The 21,737-nt window shown below is 48.3% G+C and overlaps 1 protein-coding gene across 1 annotated transcript in view; it reads right to left on the bottom strand.

Annotated features, from left to right (window-relative positions):
* The window catches only part of tfap2c (transcription factor AP-2 gamma (activating enhancer binding protein 2 gamma)), a 70,941-nt gene that overhangs the window by 5,506 nt on the left and 43,698 nt on the right, over positions 1-21,737 (bottom strand). Inside the window, exons 5-6 of the mRNA XM_068000731.1 lie at positions 11,622-11,740; positions 8,668-8,809 (exon numbers count right to left, since the gene is read on the bottom strand). Of these exons, the coding sequence (XP_067856832.1) occupies positions 8,668-8,809; positions 11,622-11,740 (261 nt within the window). The remainder of the gene's footprint in view (positions 1-8,667; positions 8,810-11,621; positions 11,741-21,737) is intronic.

Here is a 21,737-nt window from a genome sequence, read left to right as displayed (position 1 = left end):
GAGAAAATGTACCTCAGTGAGGAAATTACCCCTCCTCTCCTTTCCTCCTCCTCCTCCCCCCCTTCCCCAATGGCTGGGTGGATACTGGTACAATCAGGATTGCTAATGAGTCCTGCTAGGAACATAAGGAACAGGAGTAGGCCATTCAGCCCCTTTCAGCCTGTTCCGTATTTCAATTAGATCATGGCTGATCTGTACCTCAACTCCATTTTCCCATCTTTGCTCCCTATCCCTTACCTAACAAAAACCTGTCCAGCCCAGTCTTGAAAGCTCCAATAGACCCCCAGCATCCACCGCCTTTTGTGGGGGGGGTGGGGGCGAAGAGGGGGGAAGAATTCCAAATTTCTACCACCCTGTGTGAAAAAGTGATTCCTGATTTCGCTCCTGAATGGCCCAGCTCTAATGTTAAGGTTATGTCCCCTTGTTCCTGCTGACCAGGAAGGTCCCAACTTCAGACAGTGGGCTGCGCTGGCGACAAAAGGCCAGAACAGGAGAGAGAAACGCTGCTCTTGATCTTTGAAGTGGCAACTCTAACACAAGGCACACCTGCCCCAGCAAGGGGATCCTCAGACTGTATTTGGAAGATATCAGGCAGCTCGACCAGGAGTAAGATTCTTGGCGGTAGGGAATGAAGACCTAACATATGCCCGCTCACTACAGTCAGCCATGTCAGGACCCACTCGCTTATGTTCGTGTCGTTATCCTCTCCCCACAGCGGCCCGTGTCCGGGCCCTCCCCCCACAGTGGCCCGTGTCCGGGCCCTCCCCTCACAGCGGCCCGTGTCCGGGCCCTCCCCCCACAGTGGCCCGTGTCCGGGCCCTCCCCCCACAGCGGCCCGTGTCCGGGCCCTCTCCCCACAGCGGCCCGTGTCCGGGCCCTCTCCCCACAGTGGCCCGTGTCCGGGCCCTCTCCCCACAGCGACCCGTATCCGGGCCCTCCCCCCACAGCGGCCCGTGTCCGGACCCTCCCCCCACAGCGGCCCGTGTCCGGGCCCTCCCCCCACAGCGACCCGTATCCGGGCCCTCCCCCCACAGCGGCCCGTGTCCGGGCCCTCCCCCCACAGCGACCCGTATCCGGGCCCTCCCCCCACAGCGGCCCGTGTCCGGGCCCTCCCCCCACAGCGGCCCGTGTCCGGGCCCTCCCCCCACAGCGGCCCGTGTCCGGGCCCTCCCCCCACAGCGGCCCGTGTCCGGACCCTCCCCCCACAGCGGCCCGTGTCCGGGCCCTCCCCCCACAGCGGCCCGCGTCCGGGCCCTCTCCCCACAGCGGCCCGTGTCCGGGCCCTCCCCCCACACCGGCCCGTGTCCGGGCCCTCCCCCCACAGCGGCCCGTGTCCGGGCCCTCCCCTCACAGTGGCCCGTGTCCGGGCCCTCCCCTCACAGTGGCCCGTGTCCGGGCCCTCCCCCCACAGCGGCCCGTGTCCGGGCCCTCCCCCCACAGCGGCCCGTGTCCGGGCCCTCCCCCCACAGTGGCCCGTGTCCGGGCCCTCCCCCCACAGTGGCCCGTGTCCGGGCCCTCCCCCCACAGCGGCCCGTGTCCGGGCCCTCCCCCCACAGTGGCCCGTGTCCGGGCCCTCCCCCCACAGTGGCCCGTGTCCGGGCCCTCCCCCCACAGCGGCCCGTGTCCGGGCCCTCCCCCCACAGTGGCCCGTGTCCGGGCCCTCCCCCCACAGTGGCCCGTGTCCGGGCCCTCCCCCCACAGCGGCCCGTGTCCGGGCCCTCCCCTCACAGTGGCCCGTGTCCGGGCCCTCCCCCCACAGCGGCCCGTGTCCGGGCCCTCCCCTCACAGTGGCCCGTGTCCGGGCCCTCCCCTCACAGCGGCCCGTGTCCGGGCCCTCCCCCCACAGCGGCCCGTGTCCGGGCCCTCCCCCCACAGCGGCCCGTGTCCGGGCCCTCCCCCCACAGCGGCCCGTGTCCGGGCCCTCCCCCCACAGTGGCCCGTGTCCGGGCCCTCCCCCCACAGTTGCAACTTCCAGCTGCGCGTCAAGTGGATGGGTTTTACTCCACAGTCCGTATTGATAACCTGCTGCTTTGGCCTCGCACCAATGCAAACTGTGCAGTGTAATCCCAGTGTAAGATCGACTGCAGTGCCTTTGGGAAAGTACAGAGAGAGCAGCCCCTACCCCCCCAATATTCGAAACATTTAAATGCTCGGTTTTTAAAAACTTATTCTCATGATGTGGGCGTCGCTGGCATGACCGTCTTTTACTGTCCATCCCTAGTTGTCCCGAGAAAGTGTCAGTGGGCCGTCTTCTTGAACTTCTGCAGTTCAATTGTTATTCTCTGATACAATTAAGTGGCTTCCTCAACAGTTAAGAGTCACCGCGATGGTGTGGGGACTCGAGTCACATCGGCCTTTATGTAAATAACATCAGTGAACCAGTTGGGTTTTTACAACAATCCGACTGCTTCATGGTCACTTTTACTGAGACCAGATTTTTATTTCCAGAATTGTTTCTTAAACTGAATTTAAATTCTCCATCTGCTGTGGTGGGATTTGAACTCACGTTCTCTGGATTACTAATCCTTGCCATTATCTTTCTGCTAATACTGAAACTCAGCTGCCGTTGGGGTGCCGATGGGCAACGCATATAAGCATTTCCTTTGGACAGGGAAACAACACACAGCCAGTGGTATAAGTGCAGTCTGCCGGCCCGCAGTCATATACAGGTACCAGTCTGTGATATAAAGCACCACTGGCTATCTCTCCCAGCTATTTTTTGAACAGATGTTTGAAATAATGAAACAAGCACTGATTAGTAGGAAGTCTAGAAAATTATACGCAGTCATTACATACCCTTTACTTCCCAAACCACAGCAATGCCGGCCAGGGTTAAAGGCCACGTACATTCCACAGGATATCCTGGTTTAAGCTGTGAAACCCACAGCACTAAATCCCAGAACCAAGCCCTCCACCTAGCCCACACCATCCAGCTGACGCAGTCAACAGTCAAATAAAAAAGGACCATAAATTAGGAGTGGGGGAGGCATTCATTTTTTTTAAACCGCGAGTTCAGTTGAACTTAGTCTTAAGTTAAACCTATCCTAACAACTTCCTCTCCGCATCTGCCCTTCTTCACTAGTGCGAATCCAAACACAGGCGTAGATTTGCAGCTTCACCGACTGGTTGGGAATCTGGTGGAGCCAATCGTCTCCCTTTGTGGAACCCGTCTGATTTTCCTTCCATTTATAAAGGGCAGGCGATGCCTCCCCGCAGATTACTGGCCAGGCACTGAAGATGAAAATCCACCCCGTAGAGTTTCGAGTGTCAGCTTGGCTCTGTTGGTAGCACTCTAAGGTCGTGCATTCAAACCTCACTCCAACATTCCAGCACCAGGGCTGACACTCCAGTGCAGTACTGAGGGAGTGCTGCATTGTTGGAGGTGCCGTCTTTCACATGAGGTCCTGTCTACCTGCTCTTTTTTTTGAAGAGTAGGGGTGTTCTCCCCAGTGCCCTGGCCAATATTTATCCCTCAACCAACATCACTAAAAAACAGATTATCTGGTCATTATCACATTGCTGTTTGTGGGACCTTGCTGTGCGCAAATCGCCTGCTGCGTTTCCTACATTACAACAGTGACTACACTTCGAAATTATTTAAATTGGCTATAAAACCAACAGATCAGGCCCAAAACCATGACAATAACAATATGGTGCCTTTAATGCCGAAAAACATTCCGAGGTACTTCACAGAGGTGTAAGAGAAAAAGATGCTGAGCCAAAGAAGGAGAGATAGGAGGGATGATGACAAACCATCAGACAGGGATCCCAGACCATTAGAATCAGAAGGACATACTGACCAGAAAAGCCGTAGTTACAATGAATAATCAAACATGGATTGAGATTGCACTGTACAATAATGGGTGTACCAGCATGTTTGGATGGAATTCCTCAGCCCCCTCTTTTAATGTGAATAGTAATCGGCTATATAAATGGGTTAGAGCTTTGTTAAATGTTAAATTAGCAGCAGAGCAAACTCATATGAACAGGTTAGTGCGCACGTTATTAATATCAACAACAGCACAATTCCAACCCATAACCTCCATTTAACACTTACGTACAATGGTACTCACTCAGGAGTTCTGACTAGTGCTGTTCTCACACTCGTGATTAACACGTTCCTCGCTGGACGATTTTAAATCAAGCATTAACCTGTCGAACTCCAACATTAAGACAACACAGAGAGGGAGTAGGAGAACAGCATCAATGGGAATGTCAAACCTGTAAAGTTACCGGACATTGCACACTCCCTCAGAACACGCACCTCAGAGAATGGGATTCCGGAACTGTTCGAAACGAGTCTTAACAGAACACCGGCTGACAAAAGGAGCCTTTCACCCAGACTGATTTGTCTCTGTTCATTCGTACCACCCCTGCTCCCCCTCACCTACTGTTTCGAGGAACACGTGTTCTTTTGGATCAAAGGAATGTTCTTGCAGAAGTCAGAGAATGGGGGAAGCTTTGGTTGCAATATCGCTGACCAGATTCTGGGCACTGTAAGATGGACGTTGTACCATCCAACATCCGAAAACAATTAAAGCGGGTTTGATGGGAACACAAGGGTGAGCTCGCAAACAAGGGTTAAAGAAAAGTGACACAGGCACATAGCATCAGGCTCTCTTTGGAAGATCTACAGGGCCAGTGCTGTGCTGTGATTTGATGGAGGCGAATTTGGTGAAGTCGGTAAGCGACCTCAAGAGGCCCAAACCATTTTTGGGTCCGGGCCTCATTTGAATGCCGCTCCGTTTGTGAGGAAAAATCCTTTCCTATTCCCACCTATTTCTCGGACTCTGACACCCTCACTCATGCTCTCCCCGTGCACTTCTTCCTGCTCAATGCTCCCGGTCAGTGCGCCGTTTTTTGATTTTTAAATCCATCCACCGTCTATCTCTGTGAGAACCTCCCCAGCTGCAGACACCGCAGCTGGGGAGAGATTTTAACTAAAGGGACCACGTCTCTGCTTCCGAGCTTTGGAGCCATCTGTCAGAAACAGGCTGACAGCACTTCCCCCACAACTTGAGTCAGTCCCAGAATCTCACCGCACCTAATCACTTACTGCTCAATTTATTAGTCACTGGGGTGATTTTGATTTTGTGCGATTGTGTAGAACTGGCGACAGCGAGTCGGCTGCCCATTTTACATCACTCCCCCTTTTTATTTCTATTTACCTTACGGGCTGTCGATTCACTATCACCCGTTTCACACAATCACACAAAGTCAAAGGTGCACCCACCTAGTCCAAGCCGCAGTCCTTGAGTGTACAGTCTTTGATAAAATAGTTAACAGATCATATCCCGTGCTCTGCAGCGCATGCACACACACATACAAATGCGTGCAGACACACACATGTACAAGCACACATACACGCGAACACATGTACAAACACACATACGTACACATGTGTGAGCGCACACATACAAACGCACAAGCAAGGACACATACATACATACGTATGCATACAAACACAAGCACACACGTGCAATGCACGTACGAACATGTACAACTGCAAGCACACACTCGTACAAATGCACGTGAGCACGCACATGCACAAATGCACACATCCACACGCGAGCGCACGCACCCCCGTAAGCGCACCCCAATGCACGTACATACACACATCCCCACGAACACACACACATACAAATGTGTGTACTTGCAAAAGTGCATACGTACAAGGCGTACATACACGCAAACGCACACTCACACAGGCAACACAGACAGACTTAAGGCTATGCGAAAGATCACGACCAAGAAGAGGGTTGTACATAATTGGACTAGTAAACCGATTAGGAGCCAGGAATAAAGTTAATTTGTAAAAGATGTTGCCAGTAATCAGGCCTGTGCACGCACATCATCAAACTGCAAAACTACACAGGCAGACGGAGCAAGGAAAAACAAATATTTTGTTTCACTTGGCTTAGAGCTAAGTGAAAGATGCCTGTTAGGATGAAACTCATGTCCACTTTATGGAGAAGATCTTCCACTATTTAACCCATACAGTTTGGAATGTGCTTCACACATCAATCGATGTCTCCAAGCAATCAGCTTTTAATCTCTTGTCTGTACACCGAATTTTTCGAGGAGGTGACGAGGAGGATCGATGAGGGTAGCGCAATTAATGTAGTTTACATGGATTTTAGCAAGGCTTTTGACAAAGTCCCACATGGCAGATTGGTCAAAAAAATAAAGGCCCATGGGATCCAAGGGAAAGTAGCAAATTGGAACCAAATTGGCTCAGTGACAGGAAGCAAAGGGTAATGGTCGACGGGTGTTTTTGCGACAGGAAGGATGTTTCCAGTGGGGTGCCGCAGGGCTCGGTACTTGGTCCCTTGCTTTTTGTGGTATACATTAACAATTTGGACTTAAATGTAGGGGGCATGATTAAGAAATTTGCGGATGACACAAAGATAAGCCGTGTGGTTGATAGTGAGGAGGAAAGCTGTAGACTGCAGGAAGATATCAATGGACTGGTCAGATGGGCAGAAAAGTGCAAATGGAGTTCAATCCGGAGAATTGTGAGGTAATGCATTTGGGGAGAGCAAATAAGGGAAGGGAATACAGAATAAATGGGAGGATACTGAGAGATGTAAAGGAAATGAGGGACCTTGGAGTGCGTGTCCACAGTTCCCTGAAGGTAGCAGGACAGGTAGATAAGCATATGGAATGCTTTCCTTTATTAGACGAGGCATAGAATATAAAATGTTATGCTGGAACTGTATAAAACACTAGTCAGGCCACAGCTTGAGTACTGCGCACAGTTCTGGTCACCACATTACAGGAAGGATGTAATTGCGCTAGAGGGGGTGCAGAGGAGATTTCCGAGGATGTTGCCAGGACTGGAGAATTTTAGCTATGTTGACAGATTGGATAGGCTGGGGTTATTTTCCTTGGAACAGAGGAGGCTGAGGGGTGATTTAATTGAGGTGTACAAAATTATGAGGGGCCTAGATAGAGTGGATAGGAAGGACCTATTTCCCTTAGCGGAGGGATCAATAACCAGGGGGCATAGATTTAAAGTGATTGGTAGAAGGATTAGAGTGGAAATGAGGAAAAATGTTTTCACCCAGAGGTTGGTGGGGGTCTGGAACTCACTGCCTGAGAGGGTGGGAGAGGCAGAAACCCTCAACTCATTTAAAAAGTACCTGGATGTGCACCTGAAGAGCCGTGACCTGCAGGGCTACGGACCAAATGCGGGCAAGTTGGATTAGCCTGGGTGACTCGTTTCTCAGCCGGCATGGACACAATGGGCCGAATGGCCTCCTTCTGTATTTTCTACGATTGTATGATTGACCGAATCTCTTAACATTCATTTGGGTCCAACGGCAGGGAGTAGGCTGAGGATGGAGGAGAGATTTCAGACAGAGTACGTGAGATGAGTTAGGCTATTCAAGATAGCGACCCACCCTCAGTCCAATACAGTCAAAGAAAGACTTGCATTTATATAGTGCTTTTCACGACCTCATGATGTTCCAAATCACTTTGCAGCCAAAGTACTTTTGAAGTGTAGTCACTGTTGTAATGTAGGAAATGCGGCAGCCAATTTGCACACAGCAAGGTCCCACAAACAGCAATGTGGTAATGACCAGATAATCTGTTTTAGTGATGTTGGTTGAGGAATAAATATTGGCCCAGGAGAACTCCCCTGCTCCTCTTAATAGCTCTACTGGATCTTTTACCACTTTTTTTTTATTCGTTCATGGGATGTGGGCGTCCCTGGCGAGGCCGGCATTTATTGCCCATCCCTAATTGCCCTTGAGAAGGTGGTGGTGAGCCGCCTTCTTGAACCGCTGCAGTCCGGCTGGTAGGGCAGACAAAGTATCGGTTTAATGCCTCATCCGAAAGACGGCACCTCCAACAATGCAGCACTCCCTCAGTACTGCACAGGAGTGTCTGCCTAGATTATGTGCTGAAATCTCTGAGTGGGACTTGAACCCACAACCTTCTGACAGAGGTGAGAGTGCTACTGACTGAGCCAAGGCTGATAAACAGCATTTAATATAACTGCAACAACTGGTTATCTTATCCAATGTAAAAATCCCAAAGTGACAGTTCACGATTCCTTATACACCAACTGCACCAAGACAATGGGGTTTTGTGGCTTTTCATACAGCACAGAAGGAGCCCATCAAGCCTCTTTGAAAGAGCCATCTAATTAGACCCACTCCCCTGCTCTTTCCCCATAGCCCTGCAATTTTTCCTTTTCAAGTATTTATCCAATTCCCTTCTGAAAGTTATTATTGAATCTGCTTCCACCACCCTTGCAGGCACTGCATTCCAGATCATAACAACTCGCTGCATAAAAAAATTCGCAATCTCCCCCTCTGGTTCTTTTGCCTATTATCTTAAATCTGTGTCCTCTGGTTACCGACCCTCCTGCCAGTGGAAACAGTTTCTCCTTATTTACTTTTATCAAAGCCATTCATAACCAGTGATTTATAAAGGTTTACCATAACTTCTTGCTTTTGTACTCTGTGCCTCTATTTATAAAGCCTACAGCTCGGCCAAAACAAAAGGTAATGGTGTAATAGCCGAGGGATGTTTGAATTGTTGACGAGGGCAATCTTTGTTCTTCCATTTCTCTCCCCTCCCCCTCCTTCCCACTAATCCTGCCTTTCACAAGAGCCCCGGTGATTCTCAGTAGCAGTTCCAACAGGAGATGAAACTTACTTTGCCGCGAGCAGCATGTTCTTCCTGCTGCCGATCTCGCTACGGTCTATGTGCTGTCGGGTCAGGTACTCTGCGGCTGCTTTTGCGGGGAATTCCGTCTCGCACACGTAACCAAAGTCACGGGCCAGGTGCACAGCTTCACCTGAAGGGAAGGCATCAAATTGATTTAGCAACTCAAAGCTGACAGCATACGGTACCCGCCCAATAGACCATAATGGACAGTGGTGGAGTGACAAACACAGCAGACCTTCTGCAGGCCTCTTAAATGGGATACACATCCCATTCTGGTGTTAGCTTAGTGGTAGCATTCCCAGGGTTCAACCCCTCACCAGACAGTCCCGGAGAGTGGAGACCGGAGCTCCAGCTCTGATTTCTGGGTCAACATCCAGATGGATGCTCGTGTCCGGTGGGTTTGGGAGGCCCTTCCCCCATCGTATGGGTTGCGGGAGCCCATAGAACCTGCCCGCCTATTGGCTGATATAAGGATGGTTACGGCCATGCTCTGTTAATCAGCCTGCAAATCCTTCCACTCTTCTCCAGGGGAAGAGTGTAAAAATACAAAAATAACATCCCCATTCTGTTTACATTCTATATTATCAAAATCGTGCAAAATATCTGTGGGAATTTGCTCGACATGGGGGCATGGGAGGAGGACTATAAATGGGTTGTGTTGGGTAGGGGGCATGAATGGAGGGACAGGGGGCATGGGTTAGGGGGACAGGGGGCAAGAGGACATGGGGCATGGGTGGGGGTAGTGTCTATGATAGGGTTAGAGTCTATGTTGGGGGTAGAGTCTATGATGGGGTAGAGTCTATGATGGGGTAGACTCTATGATGGGGGGTAGACTCTCTGATGGGGGGTAGAGTCTATGATTGGGGTAGAGTCTATGATGCGGGTAGAGTTTATGATGGGGGTAGAATCTATGACGGGGTAGAGTCTATGATGAGGTAGACTCAATGATTGGAGTAGAGTCTATGATGGGGGTAGAGCTTATGATGGGAGTAGAGTCTATGATGGGAGTAGAGTTTATGATGGGGGTGGAGTCTATGATGGGGTAGACTCTATGATGGAGGTAGACTCTATGATGGGGTAGACTCTATGATGGGAGTAGAGTCTATGATGGGATAGACTCTATGATGGGAGTAGACTTTATGATGGGGGTAGACTCTATGATGGGGTAGACTCTATGATGGGAGTAGACTCTATGATGGGGTAGACTCTATGATGGGGGTAGAGTCTATGATGGGGTAGAGTTTATGATGGGGGTAGACTCTATGATGGGGTAGACTTTATGATGGGGGTAGACTCTATGATGGGGTAGAGTCTATGATGGGGGTAGAGTCTATGATGGGAGTAGAGTCTATGATGGGAGTAGAGTTTATGATGGGAGTAGAGTCTATGATGGGGGTAGAGCTTATGATGGGAGTAGAGTCTATGATGGGAGTAGAGTTTATGATGGGGGTAGACTCTATGATGGAGGTAGACTCTATGATGGGGTAGACTCTATGATGGGAGTAGAGTCTATGATGGGATAGACTCTATGATGGGAGTAGACTTTATGATGGGGGTAGACTCTATGATGGGGTAGACTCTATGATGGGAGTAGACTCTATGATGGGGTAGACTCTATGATGGGGGTAGAGTCTATGATGGGGGTAGAGTTTATGATGGGGGTAGAGTCTATGATGGGGGTAGAGTCTATGATGGGGGTAGGGTCTATGATGAGGTAGACTCAATGATTGGAGTAGAGTCTATGATGGGTGGAGCTTATGATGGGGGTAGAGTCTATGATGGGAGTAGACTCTGTGATGGGGGTAGAGTCTATGATGGGAGTAGACTCTATGATGTGAGTAGAGTCTATGATGGGGGTAGAGTCTATGATGGGGGCAGAGTCTATGATGGGGGTAGACTCTATGATGGGGGTAGACTCTATGATGGGGTAGACTCTATGATGGGGGTAGAGCTTATGATGGGGATAGACTCTATGATGGGGGTAGACTCTATGATGGGGTAGACTCTATGATGGGGGTAGAGTCTATGATGGGGGTAGAGTCTATGATGGGGTAGAGCTTATGATGGGGGTAGAGTCTATGATGGGTAGAGCTTATGATAGGGGTAGACTCTATGATGGGGTAGAGTCTATGATGGGGGTAGAGTCTATGATGGGGTAGAGTCTATGATGGGGTAGACTCTATGATGGGGTAGAGTCTATGATGGGGGTAGAGTCTATGATGGGGTAGAGTCTATGATGGGGGTAAAGCTTATGATGGGGTAGGCTCCATGATGGGGGACATGGTGTGTGGGAGGAGCTGGCTTCATGGCCTTTCCTCATTCCATATCTCCCTAAAATTGTGATCATGTAATGTTCAGACTGATGAGTAGAAATGTACAAAACTATTTGTGTTTGGTTACATCACCCATGTAGTTTTGGTTCATAATATTCGAGCTGTTACTAATTCTGCTTCAATGGGATTTCTTGGGTTGGGAATGGAATGTGTCTGGGGACAGTAAGTGTCACAGGTTCAACATCCCTGCAATTGTTCTGATCAGATTTTTACCAAAACAGCAACAAAACCATGAGGGAAGAGGACCAGGTAAACTTTTGCCTTTTAATTATTGAATAACTAAGTCCAATTGGTGAATCTTTGGCAGTATCGGTTTCAGACTGCTCATTTGGTGTTCTAATCAACACGGTGAGGGGGGGAGGGGGGAAGACTTTCCTCAAAGCTCCATGTGTATTATGATGAACCGCCATGACTTTCCCTGTGGGGGTTCTCCCGATCAACCACTGGAACCTCTGGAGAAACTGCGTAAACGTGATTTCCGCTGAAATGATGTCAGCGAATCAGGGGTAACCTCCAGGAAACCCCCGGTAAATGTGTTTACCACGCTGCACAGAGAATCTTCCCCCGGGGTATCCGATCCAATTCGGGTGAGATGGAGAACTGACATACCTTCAACTAGAGAGGTCAGCAGGGTCACATTAGCAGCTTTCCGTCTCCCAGCAGGAAGGTTTAGCCCTATTTTGTCGAGCCTCTCACGTAACGATCTTCCTCCATTTTTTGACTTTGCCCTAGAGGTAAAACGTGTCTCAAGTTTATTTTTAAAGCACGAATCTGCGCGGCGCATCACAAGAAAAAAGAAGTTGCGAGCCGAGCTGAGATTTCCCTGCCCTGGTGCTATATGTACGCCAGGGTGGGGCTTGCACCCACCTGACTGACTGACTGACCCACCCATCACCAACCTGGGTGAAATCTCCAGGGTTAGCCTCATCTACCGGGATCTGACGAAAATGGCCACACAAGCTGCATGTCCACAGTGGCAGATTTATCTCAGGTAAAGAGACAAATTCTATTAATATAGCACCACCAATCTATTGCCCCTCATTCGATTGATGTTATTTTCGTATCTTCGCACGCTTGCCTTGGAGAATAGTGTGAGTTAGTGGCAGGATTCACAGGCTGATTAACAGTCTGACAGGCTGCAACGTGAACGCTCCTTCCGTGGCTGAAACCATCTTTATACCGGCCAATGGGATGGTTAATCCTATATGGCGGGAGGGTTTTATGAGGTCCCACAAACCATACAATCAGGGAGGGGCCACCCACACCCACCGGACACTAGATATCAACCTTGAATTCAAGAGTCGGAGCACAGCCAATACCGGGTACAGCAACACAAACATCCAGTCAAAAGTTTCAACATTTTTAACATAAAAGGCAATTCAAAAGTCTTCTATAGGTATATAAATAGTAAACAGGTAGTAAGAGGAGGGGTGGGGCCGATTAGGGACCAAAAAGGAGATCTACGCATGGGGGCAGAGGGCATAGTTGAGGTACTAAATGAGTACTTTGCATCTGTCTTTACCAAGGAAGATGCTGCCAAAGTCGCAGTAAAAGGGGAGGTAGTTGAGATACTGGATGGGGTGAAAATTGATAAAGAGGAGGTATTAGAAAGGCTGGCTGTACTTAAAGTAGGTAAGTCACCCGGTCTGGATGCTGAGGGATGTAAGGGGGGAAATTGCAGAGGTACTGGTCATAATCTTCCAATCCTCCTTAGATATGGGGGTGGTGCCAGAGGACTGGAGAATTGCAAATGTTACACCCTTTCTTGGACAAGGGTGTAAGGATAAACCCGGCAACTGCAGGCCAGTTAGTTTAACCTCGGTGGTGAGGAAGCTTTTAGAAACGATAATCCGTTTCTTTAGAAATGATATCGAAACAAAATTAATTGTCACTTGGACGAGTGTGGATTGATTAGGGAAAGCCAGCACGGATTTGTTAAAGGCAAATCATGTTCAACTAACTTGATTGAGTTTTTTGATGAGGTAACAGAGAAGGTTGATGAGGGCAATGTTGTGTATATGGACTTTCAAACGGTCTGTGATAAAGTGCCACATAATAGGCTTGTCAGCAAAATTGAAGGGGCAGTGGCAGCATAGATACAAAATAGGAAACAGAGAGTAATGGTGAATGGTTGTTTTTCGGACTGGAGGGCGGTGTACAGTGGTGTTCCCTCGGGGTCGGTGCTGGGACCACTGCTTTTCTTGATATATATTAATGACTTGGACAGGGCACAATTTCAAAATTTGCAGATGACAAAACTTGGAAGTGTAGTAAACAGTAAGGAGGATAGTGATAGACTTCAGGAGGACATAGACAGGCTGGTGGAATGGGCAGACACATGGCAGATGAAATTTAATGCAGAGAAGTGCGAAGTGATACATTTAGGCAGAAAGAATGAGGAGAGGGAATATAAACTAAATGATACAATTCTAAAGGGGGGTGCAGGAACAGATAGATCTGGGGGTATATGTGCACAAATCTTTGAAGGTGACAGGACAGGTTGAGAAAGCGGTTAAAAAAGCATACGGGATCCTGGGTTTTATAAATGGAGGAATAGAGTACAAAAGTAAGGATGTTATGTTGAACCTTTATAAAACACTGGTTCGGCCACAACTGGAGTATTGTGTCCAATTCTGGGCACTGCAGTCTAGGAAGGATTTGAAGGCCTTAGAGAGGGTGCAGAAAAGATTTACTAGAATGGTTCCAGGGATGAGGAACTTCAGTTACATGGATAGACGGGAGAAGCTGGAGTTGTTCCTCTTCGAGCAGAGAGGGTTGAGAGGAGATGTGATAGAAATGTTCAAAATCATGAAGGGTTTAGATAAAGTAAATAAAGAGAAACTGTTCCCATCGGTGGAAGGGTCGAGAACCAAAGGACACGGATTTAAGGTAATTGGCAAAAGAACCAAAGACAACATGAGGAAAAGCTTTTTTACGCAGCGAGTAGTTATGAACTGGAACGTGCTGCCTGAAAGGGTGGTGGATGCAGATTCAATCGTGGCTTTCAAAAGGGAATTGGATAAATATTTAAGAGAAAAAATTTGCAGGGCTACAGGGAAAAAGCAGGGGAATGGGACTAACTGGATTGCTCTTACAAAGAGCCAGCATAGGCTTGATGGGCCGATTGGCCTCCTTCTGTGCTGTAACGATTCTATGATTCTATTCAATTACTTCGACTAAAGATCTGAGATTGTAAGTTTAGTCACGGACAGTAAATTAGCAGAGATTGGTCCAGGACCCAGTGGCTCAGTAGGAAAGGGGAAGGGTGTAGCACTCAGTACACGGGCCTAGAAAGATCCTTTATGTCACCAGTTGAGTGATCTCCGTTGGGAAGAACGTAGGGAATGCTAAAATCGATCTCAGGGTATCTGTACCATAGAGAGGAAAATCAGCATGGGCTCCAATTCATAGAATTTTACAGCACAAAAACAGGCCATTTGGCCTAACAGCTCTATGCTCCACACAAGCCTCCTCCCACCTTAATTCATCTCACCCTATCAAAATAGCCTTCTGATTCTTTATCCCTTCTGTACTTATCTAGCTCCCCATTAAATGCATCTATGCTATTCACCTCAACTACTCCTTGGGATAGCAAGTTCCACATTCTCACCACTCTCGAGTAAAGACGTTTCTCCTGAATTCCTTATTGCATTTATTAATGACTATCTTATATTTATGGCCCCTAAATTTGATGATATTTTAAAAAAGAAACGCTCACAAGTACTGGAGTGCAAGTCTTTAGTTTGAAACCGGTACTCTTAAAGTTTGTCTGCTTAGAAAGTACTGCACCTCAAAATAATTCAATGTGTGAAGCTCTGAGAGGTTGCTGGGGGACATCCTTTACACTCTAGAAGTATCTTAAAAAAACTGTATTGACTCACCAGTCCAATCCCGCAGAGTGACAGTTCCTTATCTTATTCATTGTGTGAAATGCTTTTGAGATATTTCAATGTGAAAGGTGCAGTGATTATGACTTTACATACATTGAAAGAGCAAAGTTCAATTGATTAAAGAGATCCAATAAATACTGAGTGAACAAATCAAGGTCTCCACGGTGACCTCAAAATATCCATAAGGAGAGTAAGTTTTGGACAAGATCCTGTTTTCTGAAAATTATATTTAAAACAGATGAGAAGAAACCCCACAGAATCCCAGACACCAGCGAGGGTCTAACCTAATCCTGCCCTGTATCCGGTTTCTCCACAGCTCAGTGTGTTACCTGCCCTATTGTCTCAGATCCTTCCTCATGACTTTCTCAATCTGCCAAGAATTTTTTTTGGCTCAGAATTCTTGGAACTTCAAACAGTAAATTCCCCAAAAAAGTCAAGAGATTAAATGGTAATTCAATTTACACTTTCTGCTTGCCCTATCATTTTTGTAAATACCACACAAGCCTCATAAGAAAAATACTGCCTTTAAACAAATGTCCCCCACCGGCAGTGAATAAGAAGATAGGAATTCTTAACAGGACAAGGCTCGTCCCTTTAACATACATCAATCCCACCTACCCGCCTTCTCATATACCTCAACCCTTCCTGCGGCATTTAATTGCCACTTGAACACACTTATACTGTGAGGTTCAAAGATCGTCCTTGGCTATTTCACAACTCTACAAAGATGATTCCCTCTTCTAGCTTCCCTATTTCCTCCTAATTTCCTCATTCTTATCTTATGTCCACAGGGAATTGAACCCCTGACTATAATGAACAATTTGCCCGGATCCGTTTTGTTGACTGAATTTGTGCTTTTTCAGCATTTATACCATCGTCCATATTGAACCATCTCCAAGCATTTCGGACAATGTATTATAGTGACTGCTCGATACACAGGTGAATTTTCCCCATTAATAGTGAGCAACCTGGCATGTTCACTGGCTGGAGATTTCTCAACTTTACTCACAGTCGATATATTTAAAGAGCTCGGCAGATCATGTTTCTCAGAGTTAGCAGCATAACTAGGGTGATTAATAAGCTGAGTCAGACCACAGTTAGCTCCTACTGAGCTCAGGCACGGCTGCACTGCAGCCTTCGAGGCCTGGTGATCCACCCATCGAAGACCAGCCAATTCAGTCCTATTTGCGCTTATATTTTTTATTTTCTGATTTGTGTTTTGAGTTTTATTCTCCTGATCATTTAGAAAGGGCCCTTTTCTGTAGTGCTGATGCCTCACTGGTGGATCAGCCCGAACACAGATGTGTTAAAGGATATGAATTTTCACGACCTCGGGACGTGCTAAAGCACTTTACAACCAGTGAAGTATTTTTTGAAGTGTAGTCACTGTTGTAATGTAGGAAACACGGCAGCCAATTTGCACAGAGCAAGATTCCACAAACAGCAATGAGATAAATGACCATATGTTTTAGGTGTTGGTTGAGGGATAAATATCAGCCAGGACAGGAGAAATCCCCTGTTGTTCTTCAAAATAGTGCTGTGGGATCTTTTACATCCACCCAAAGGCAGACGGTTTAAGTCTCATCCAAAAGACGGCACCTCCATCAGTGCAGCACTCCCTCAGTACTGCACTGGAGGGTCAGCTCAAGTCTCTGGAGTGGAGCTTGACCCACAACCTTCTGTCTTAGAAAGTGCAAGTGTGTTACCACTGAGCCACAGCTAGCAGCTTAGTTTGCAGCAGCACCTTGAGATATATGCAAATTAATGGAGACATGGAGTTAAAGCTTTATCTGTAGCACCCAAGGCACCATGGTAGACACCCACATGGCCCATGAAGACAGTCAGTTCAATATCAGTTGAAAACAGGTGAATAACATGAGCCAGACTAAACGAGCCAAGAGCTCAGTAGGTTAATGCAATGCATGGTGTGGTACAGATCCGTACAGGAACATCCAAGGCTTCATCCCTCATCTGTGCTGAGTTACTTGGCATGGGCTCATAGAACTTGAACAAGGGGAAAGTGGGGGTTCAGGGGGGATATTAGCTGGGACCTCTACTCATCATCGCTTTCCAGTGGCCTCTGCTGGAAAGGACATGTTGGGCGGGAAAAGGATTAAGCTTGGTTGAGATGCCTTCCACAGTAGATTAGTCCAATGGCATACACATGAAAAATGGCCATTTGCGGGAGATACTGGAGGGCAGCTGGCGAGCAGACACGGCCCCGACATGGACAAGGGCCCCTGAGACAGGGCACCGACACAGGCTACAGGTCCCGGCCCCCCGACACGGACACGGGACCCCGGACCCCAGACACGAGCCACGGGCCCCAAGCTCAAATCACTGCCTTCAGGCGAGAACATCGAAACTAGAACTGAATACGTTCCCCTGTATAGGCAGACTCACTCTGCTATTTGTATCCACTGATCATGTTTATGATGTGGAGATGCCGGTGATGGACTGGGGTGGACAAATGTAAGGAGTCTTACAACACCAGGTTATAGTCCAACAGCTTTATTTGGATTCACAAGCTTTCAGAGCTTTCCTCCTTCGGCAGGCAAGTGTAGGATTCCGTAAATGCACAGCATATATAGTCAGAGAACAATGCCTGATGATTACAGATAATCTTTCAAACTGCCCGTTATCACCCCTCGGCATAGATATAATCAAAGCAATCAAAGGAGTGGATGGTGTTCAGACAGAGAAACATTACATCCCAGACTACTGAATACACAAGTGGTCAGAACACAAAGACAGAGAGAGAGAGAGAGAGAGACACCTGAAAGGCAGAGAAAGAGAGAGAATGACCAGCTGTATTAAAAACAGATAACTTTTTTTTTGCTGGTGGGGTTACATGTAGCGTGACATGAACCCAAGATCCCGGTTGAGGCCGTCCTCATGGGTGCGGAACTTGGCTATCAATTTCTGCTCGACGATTTTGCGTTGTCGTGTGTCTCGAAGGCCGCCTTGGAGAACGCTTACCCGAAGATCAGAGGCTGAATGTTCTTGACTGCTGAAGTGTTCCCCGACTGGGAGGGAACCCTCTTGTCTGGCAATTGTTGCGCGGTGTCCGTTCATCCGTTGTCGCAGTGTCTGCATGGTCTCGCCAATGTACTATGCTCCGGGGCATCCTTTCCTGCAACGTATGAGGTAGACAATGTTGGCCGAGTCACAGGAGTATGAACCATGTACCTGGTGGGTGGTGTCCTCTCGTGTGATGGTGGTATCTGTGTCGATGATCTGGCATGTCTTGCAGAGGTTGCCATGGCAGGGTTGTGTGGTGTCGTGGATGCTGTTCTCCTGAAAGCTGGGTAATTTGCTGCGAACGATGGTCTGTTTGAGTTTAGGTGGCTGTTTGAAGGTGAGTAGTGGAGGCGTGGGAATGGCCTTAGCGAGGTGTTCGTCGTCATCGATGACATGTTGAAGGCTGCGAATATCATGGCGTAGTTTCTCCGCTCCGGGGAAGTACTGGACAACGAAGGGTACTCTGTTGGTTGTGTCCCGTGTTTGTCTTCTGAGGTGGTCTATGCGATTTTTCACTGTGGCCCATCGGAACTGTCGATCGATGAGTCGAGCGTCATATCCCGTTCTTACGAGGGCGTCTATCAGCGTCTATAGGTGTCCATCGCGTTCCTCCTCGTCTGAGCAGATCCTGTGTATTCGCAGGGCCTTTCCATAGGGGATGGCCTCTTTGACATGGTAAGGGTGGAAGCTGAAAAAGTGGAGCATCGCGAGGTTGTCCGTGGGCTTGCGGTAGAGTGAGGTGCTGAGGTGCCCGTCTTTGATGGAGATTCGTGTGTCCAAGAATGAAACCCATTCTGAGGAGTAGTCCGTAGTGAGTTTGATGGTGGGATGGAACTTGTTGATGTTATCGTGTAGTCTCTTTAGTGATTCTTCGCCGTGGGTCCATAGGAAGAAAATGTCGTCCATGTATCTGGTGTATAGCGTTGGTTGGAGGTCCTGTGCAGTGAAGAAGTCGTGCTCGAACTTCTGCATGAAAATGTTGGCGTATTGGTGTGAGAATTTGGTCCCCATGGCTGTTCCGTGTGTTTGGGTAAAGAACTGGTTATCGAAAGTGAAGACATTGTGATCCAGGATGAAGCGGATGAGTTGTAGGATGGCGTCTGGAGATTGGCTGTTGTTGGTGTTGAGTACTGAGGCTGTTGCAGCGATGCCGTCATCGTGGGGGATACTGGTGTAGAGTGCCGAGACGTCCATCGTGGTGAGAAGTGTTCCTGGTTCAATTGGTCCGTGGGTGCTGAGTACAAAAACCATGCAGACACTGCGACAACGGATGAACGGACACTGCGCAACAATCGCCAGACAGGAGGGTTCCCTCCCAGTCGGGGAACACTTCTGCAGTCAAGGACATTCAGCCTCCGATCTTCGGGTAAGCGTTCTCCAAGGCGGCCTTCGAGACACACGACAACGCAAAATCGTCGAGCAGAAATTGATAGCCAAGTTCCGCACCCATGAGGACGGCCTCAACTGGGATCTTGGGTTCATGTCACGCTACATGTAACCCCACCAGCAAAAAAAAGGTTATCTGTTATTAATACAGCTGGTCATTCTCTCTCTTTCACTGCCTTTCGGGTGTCTCTCTCTCTCTCTCTCTCTCTGTCTTTGTGTTATGACTGCTTGTGTATTCAGTAGTCTTGGATGTAATGTTTCTCTGTCTGAACACCATCCACTCCTTTGATTGCTTTGATTATATCTATGCCGAGGTGTGATATCGGGCAGTTGGAAAGATTATCTGTAATCACCAGGCATTGTTCTCTGACTATATATGCTGTGCATTTACGGAATCCTATACTCACCTGCCGAAGGAGGAAAGCTCCGAAAGCTTGTGATTCCAAATAAAGCTGTTGGACTATAACCTGGTGTTGTAAGACTCCTTACATTTGATCATGTTTAGTTCTTTTTAAAACTGTTTGCAAGATGGAGGACAACCAAATCAAAGTCCTAGGCCTGAAATGAGAGCCTACATCTCGGGTTCAGTTACAAACATAGGGGGTGAAATTGATCTGGACCAGCAGCATGGAATGGGCTAATAGCGAATTTACACTGGGCCTTATTTGCTATTCCCCAGTGGGGGGAAAGAATCAGGCAGGTTGTAAAATGTGCCACCGATTCACTATGAGCCCTATTCGCACTGCTGATGCAGACTAATTTCATCCCATAATATCCAAGGTGACTACGTGAGTTATTGCGAGAAGTTAAAGCCAGACAGAAGGAACATTTACATTTCACTTCCATGTAAGTTAATCCTGATAACCGTTTTACACTGTTTGCATTTCAAATTCAAGCTTTGTGAGTTAAAGCCCAACTACAGTTGGTCAAAATCATAAGCTCGAAGATCCTTCAATCTAATGTCTTGTGACAACTTGACTATTGAACACAGGCCAAAGGCTCCACGACAACACTTCACACAGGTTCAGGGCAGCTCTCTAGGCAAAGGCAAAGTGGCTTTTTCAGACCGTTTACTGTACTATACACCTGCACAATGAGATTCACAGACCTCAGGTCTACGGCACTGTACACAGACATCACATGCACCACTGTCAACAATAGCCAGAATCAGAGAGCGATCTGGGGCATTTACAAGCATAGAGAAGCACAGTTTAGAAGCTCCAATGTGAAATTGGAGCTTCTAAACTGTAGTGCGCTATCACAGTGTAGTGCGCTATCACCGTGTGGTGCGCTATCACCCTGTAGTGTGCTATCACCGTGTGGTGCGCTATCACCCTGTGGTGCGCTATCACCCAGTGGTGTGCTATCACCCTGTGGTGCGCTATCACCCTGTAGTGTATTATCACCCTGTAGTGTACTATCACCCTGTGGTGCGCTATCACCCTGTGGTGTATTATCACCCTGTGGTGTATTATCACCCTGTGGTGCGCTATCACCGTGTGGTGCACTATCACCCTGTGGTGCACTATCACCGTGTGGTGCACTATCACCCTGTAGTGCGCTATCACCCTGTGGTGCACTATCACCCTGTGGTGCGCTATCACCGTGTGGTGCACTATCACCCTGTAGTGTATTATCACCCTGTAGTGTATTATCACCCTGTAGTGCGCTATCACCCTGTGGTGCGCTATCACCCTGTAGTGTATTATCACCCTGTAGTGTATTATCACCCTGTAGTGTATTATCACCCTGTAGTGTGCTATCACCGTGTGGTGCGCTATCACCCTGTAGTGTATTATCACCCTGTAGTGTATTATCACCCTGTAGTGTGCTATCACCGTGTGGTGCGCTATCACCCTGTAGTGTATTATCACCCTGTAGTGTATTATCACCCTGTAGTGTGCTATCACCGTGTGGTGCGCTATCACCCTGTAGTGTATTATCACCCTGTAGTGTATTATCACCCTGTAGTGTGCTATCACCGTGTGGTGCGCTATCACCCTGTAGTGTATTATCACCCTGTAGTGTATTATCACCCTGTAGTGTATTATCACCCTGTAGTGCGCTATCACCCTGTGGTGCGCTATCACCCTGTGGTGCGCTATCACCGTGTGGTGTACTATCACCCTGTGGTGCACTATCACCGTGTGGTGCGCTATCACCCTGTGGTGCACTATCACCCTGTGGTGCACTATCACCCTGTGGTGCGCTATCACCGTGTGGTGCGCTATCACCCTGTAGTGTGCTATCACCCTGTGGTGCGCTATCACCCTGTGGTGCGCTATCACCGTGTGGTGCACTATCACCCTGTGGTGCGCTATCACCCTGTGGTGCGCTATCACCCTGTAGTGCGCTATCACCCTGTGGTGCGCTATCACCCTGTGGTGCGCTATCACCGTGTGGTGCACTATCACCCTGTAGTGTATTA

Source organism: Heptranchias perlo, chromosome 19 (genome assembly GCF_035084215.1).
Source record: "Heptranchias perlo isolate sHepPer1 chromosome 19, sHepPer1.hap1, whole genome shotgun sequence".
Taxonomy (NCBI): Eukaryota; Metazoa; Chordata; class Chondrichthyes; order Hexanchiformes; family Hexanchidae; genus Heptranchias; species Heptranchias perlo.
This window is presented reverse-complemented; position numbering and strand designations above follow the sequence as displayed.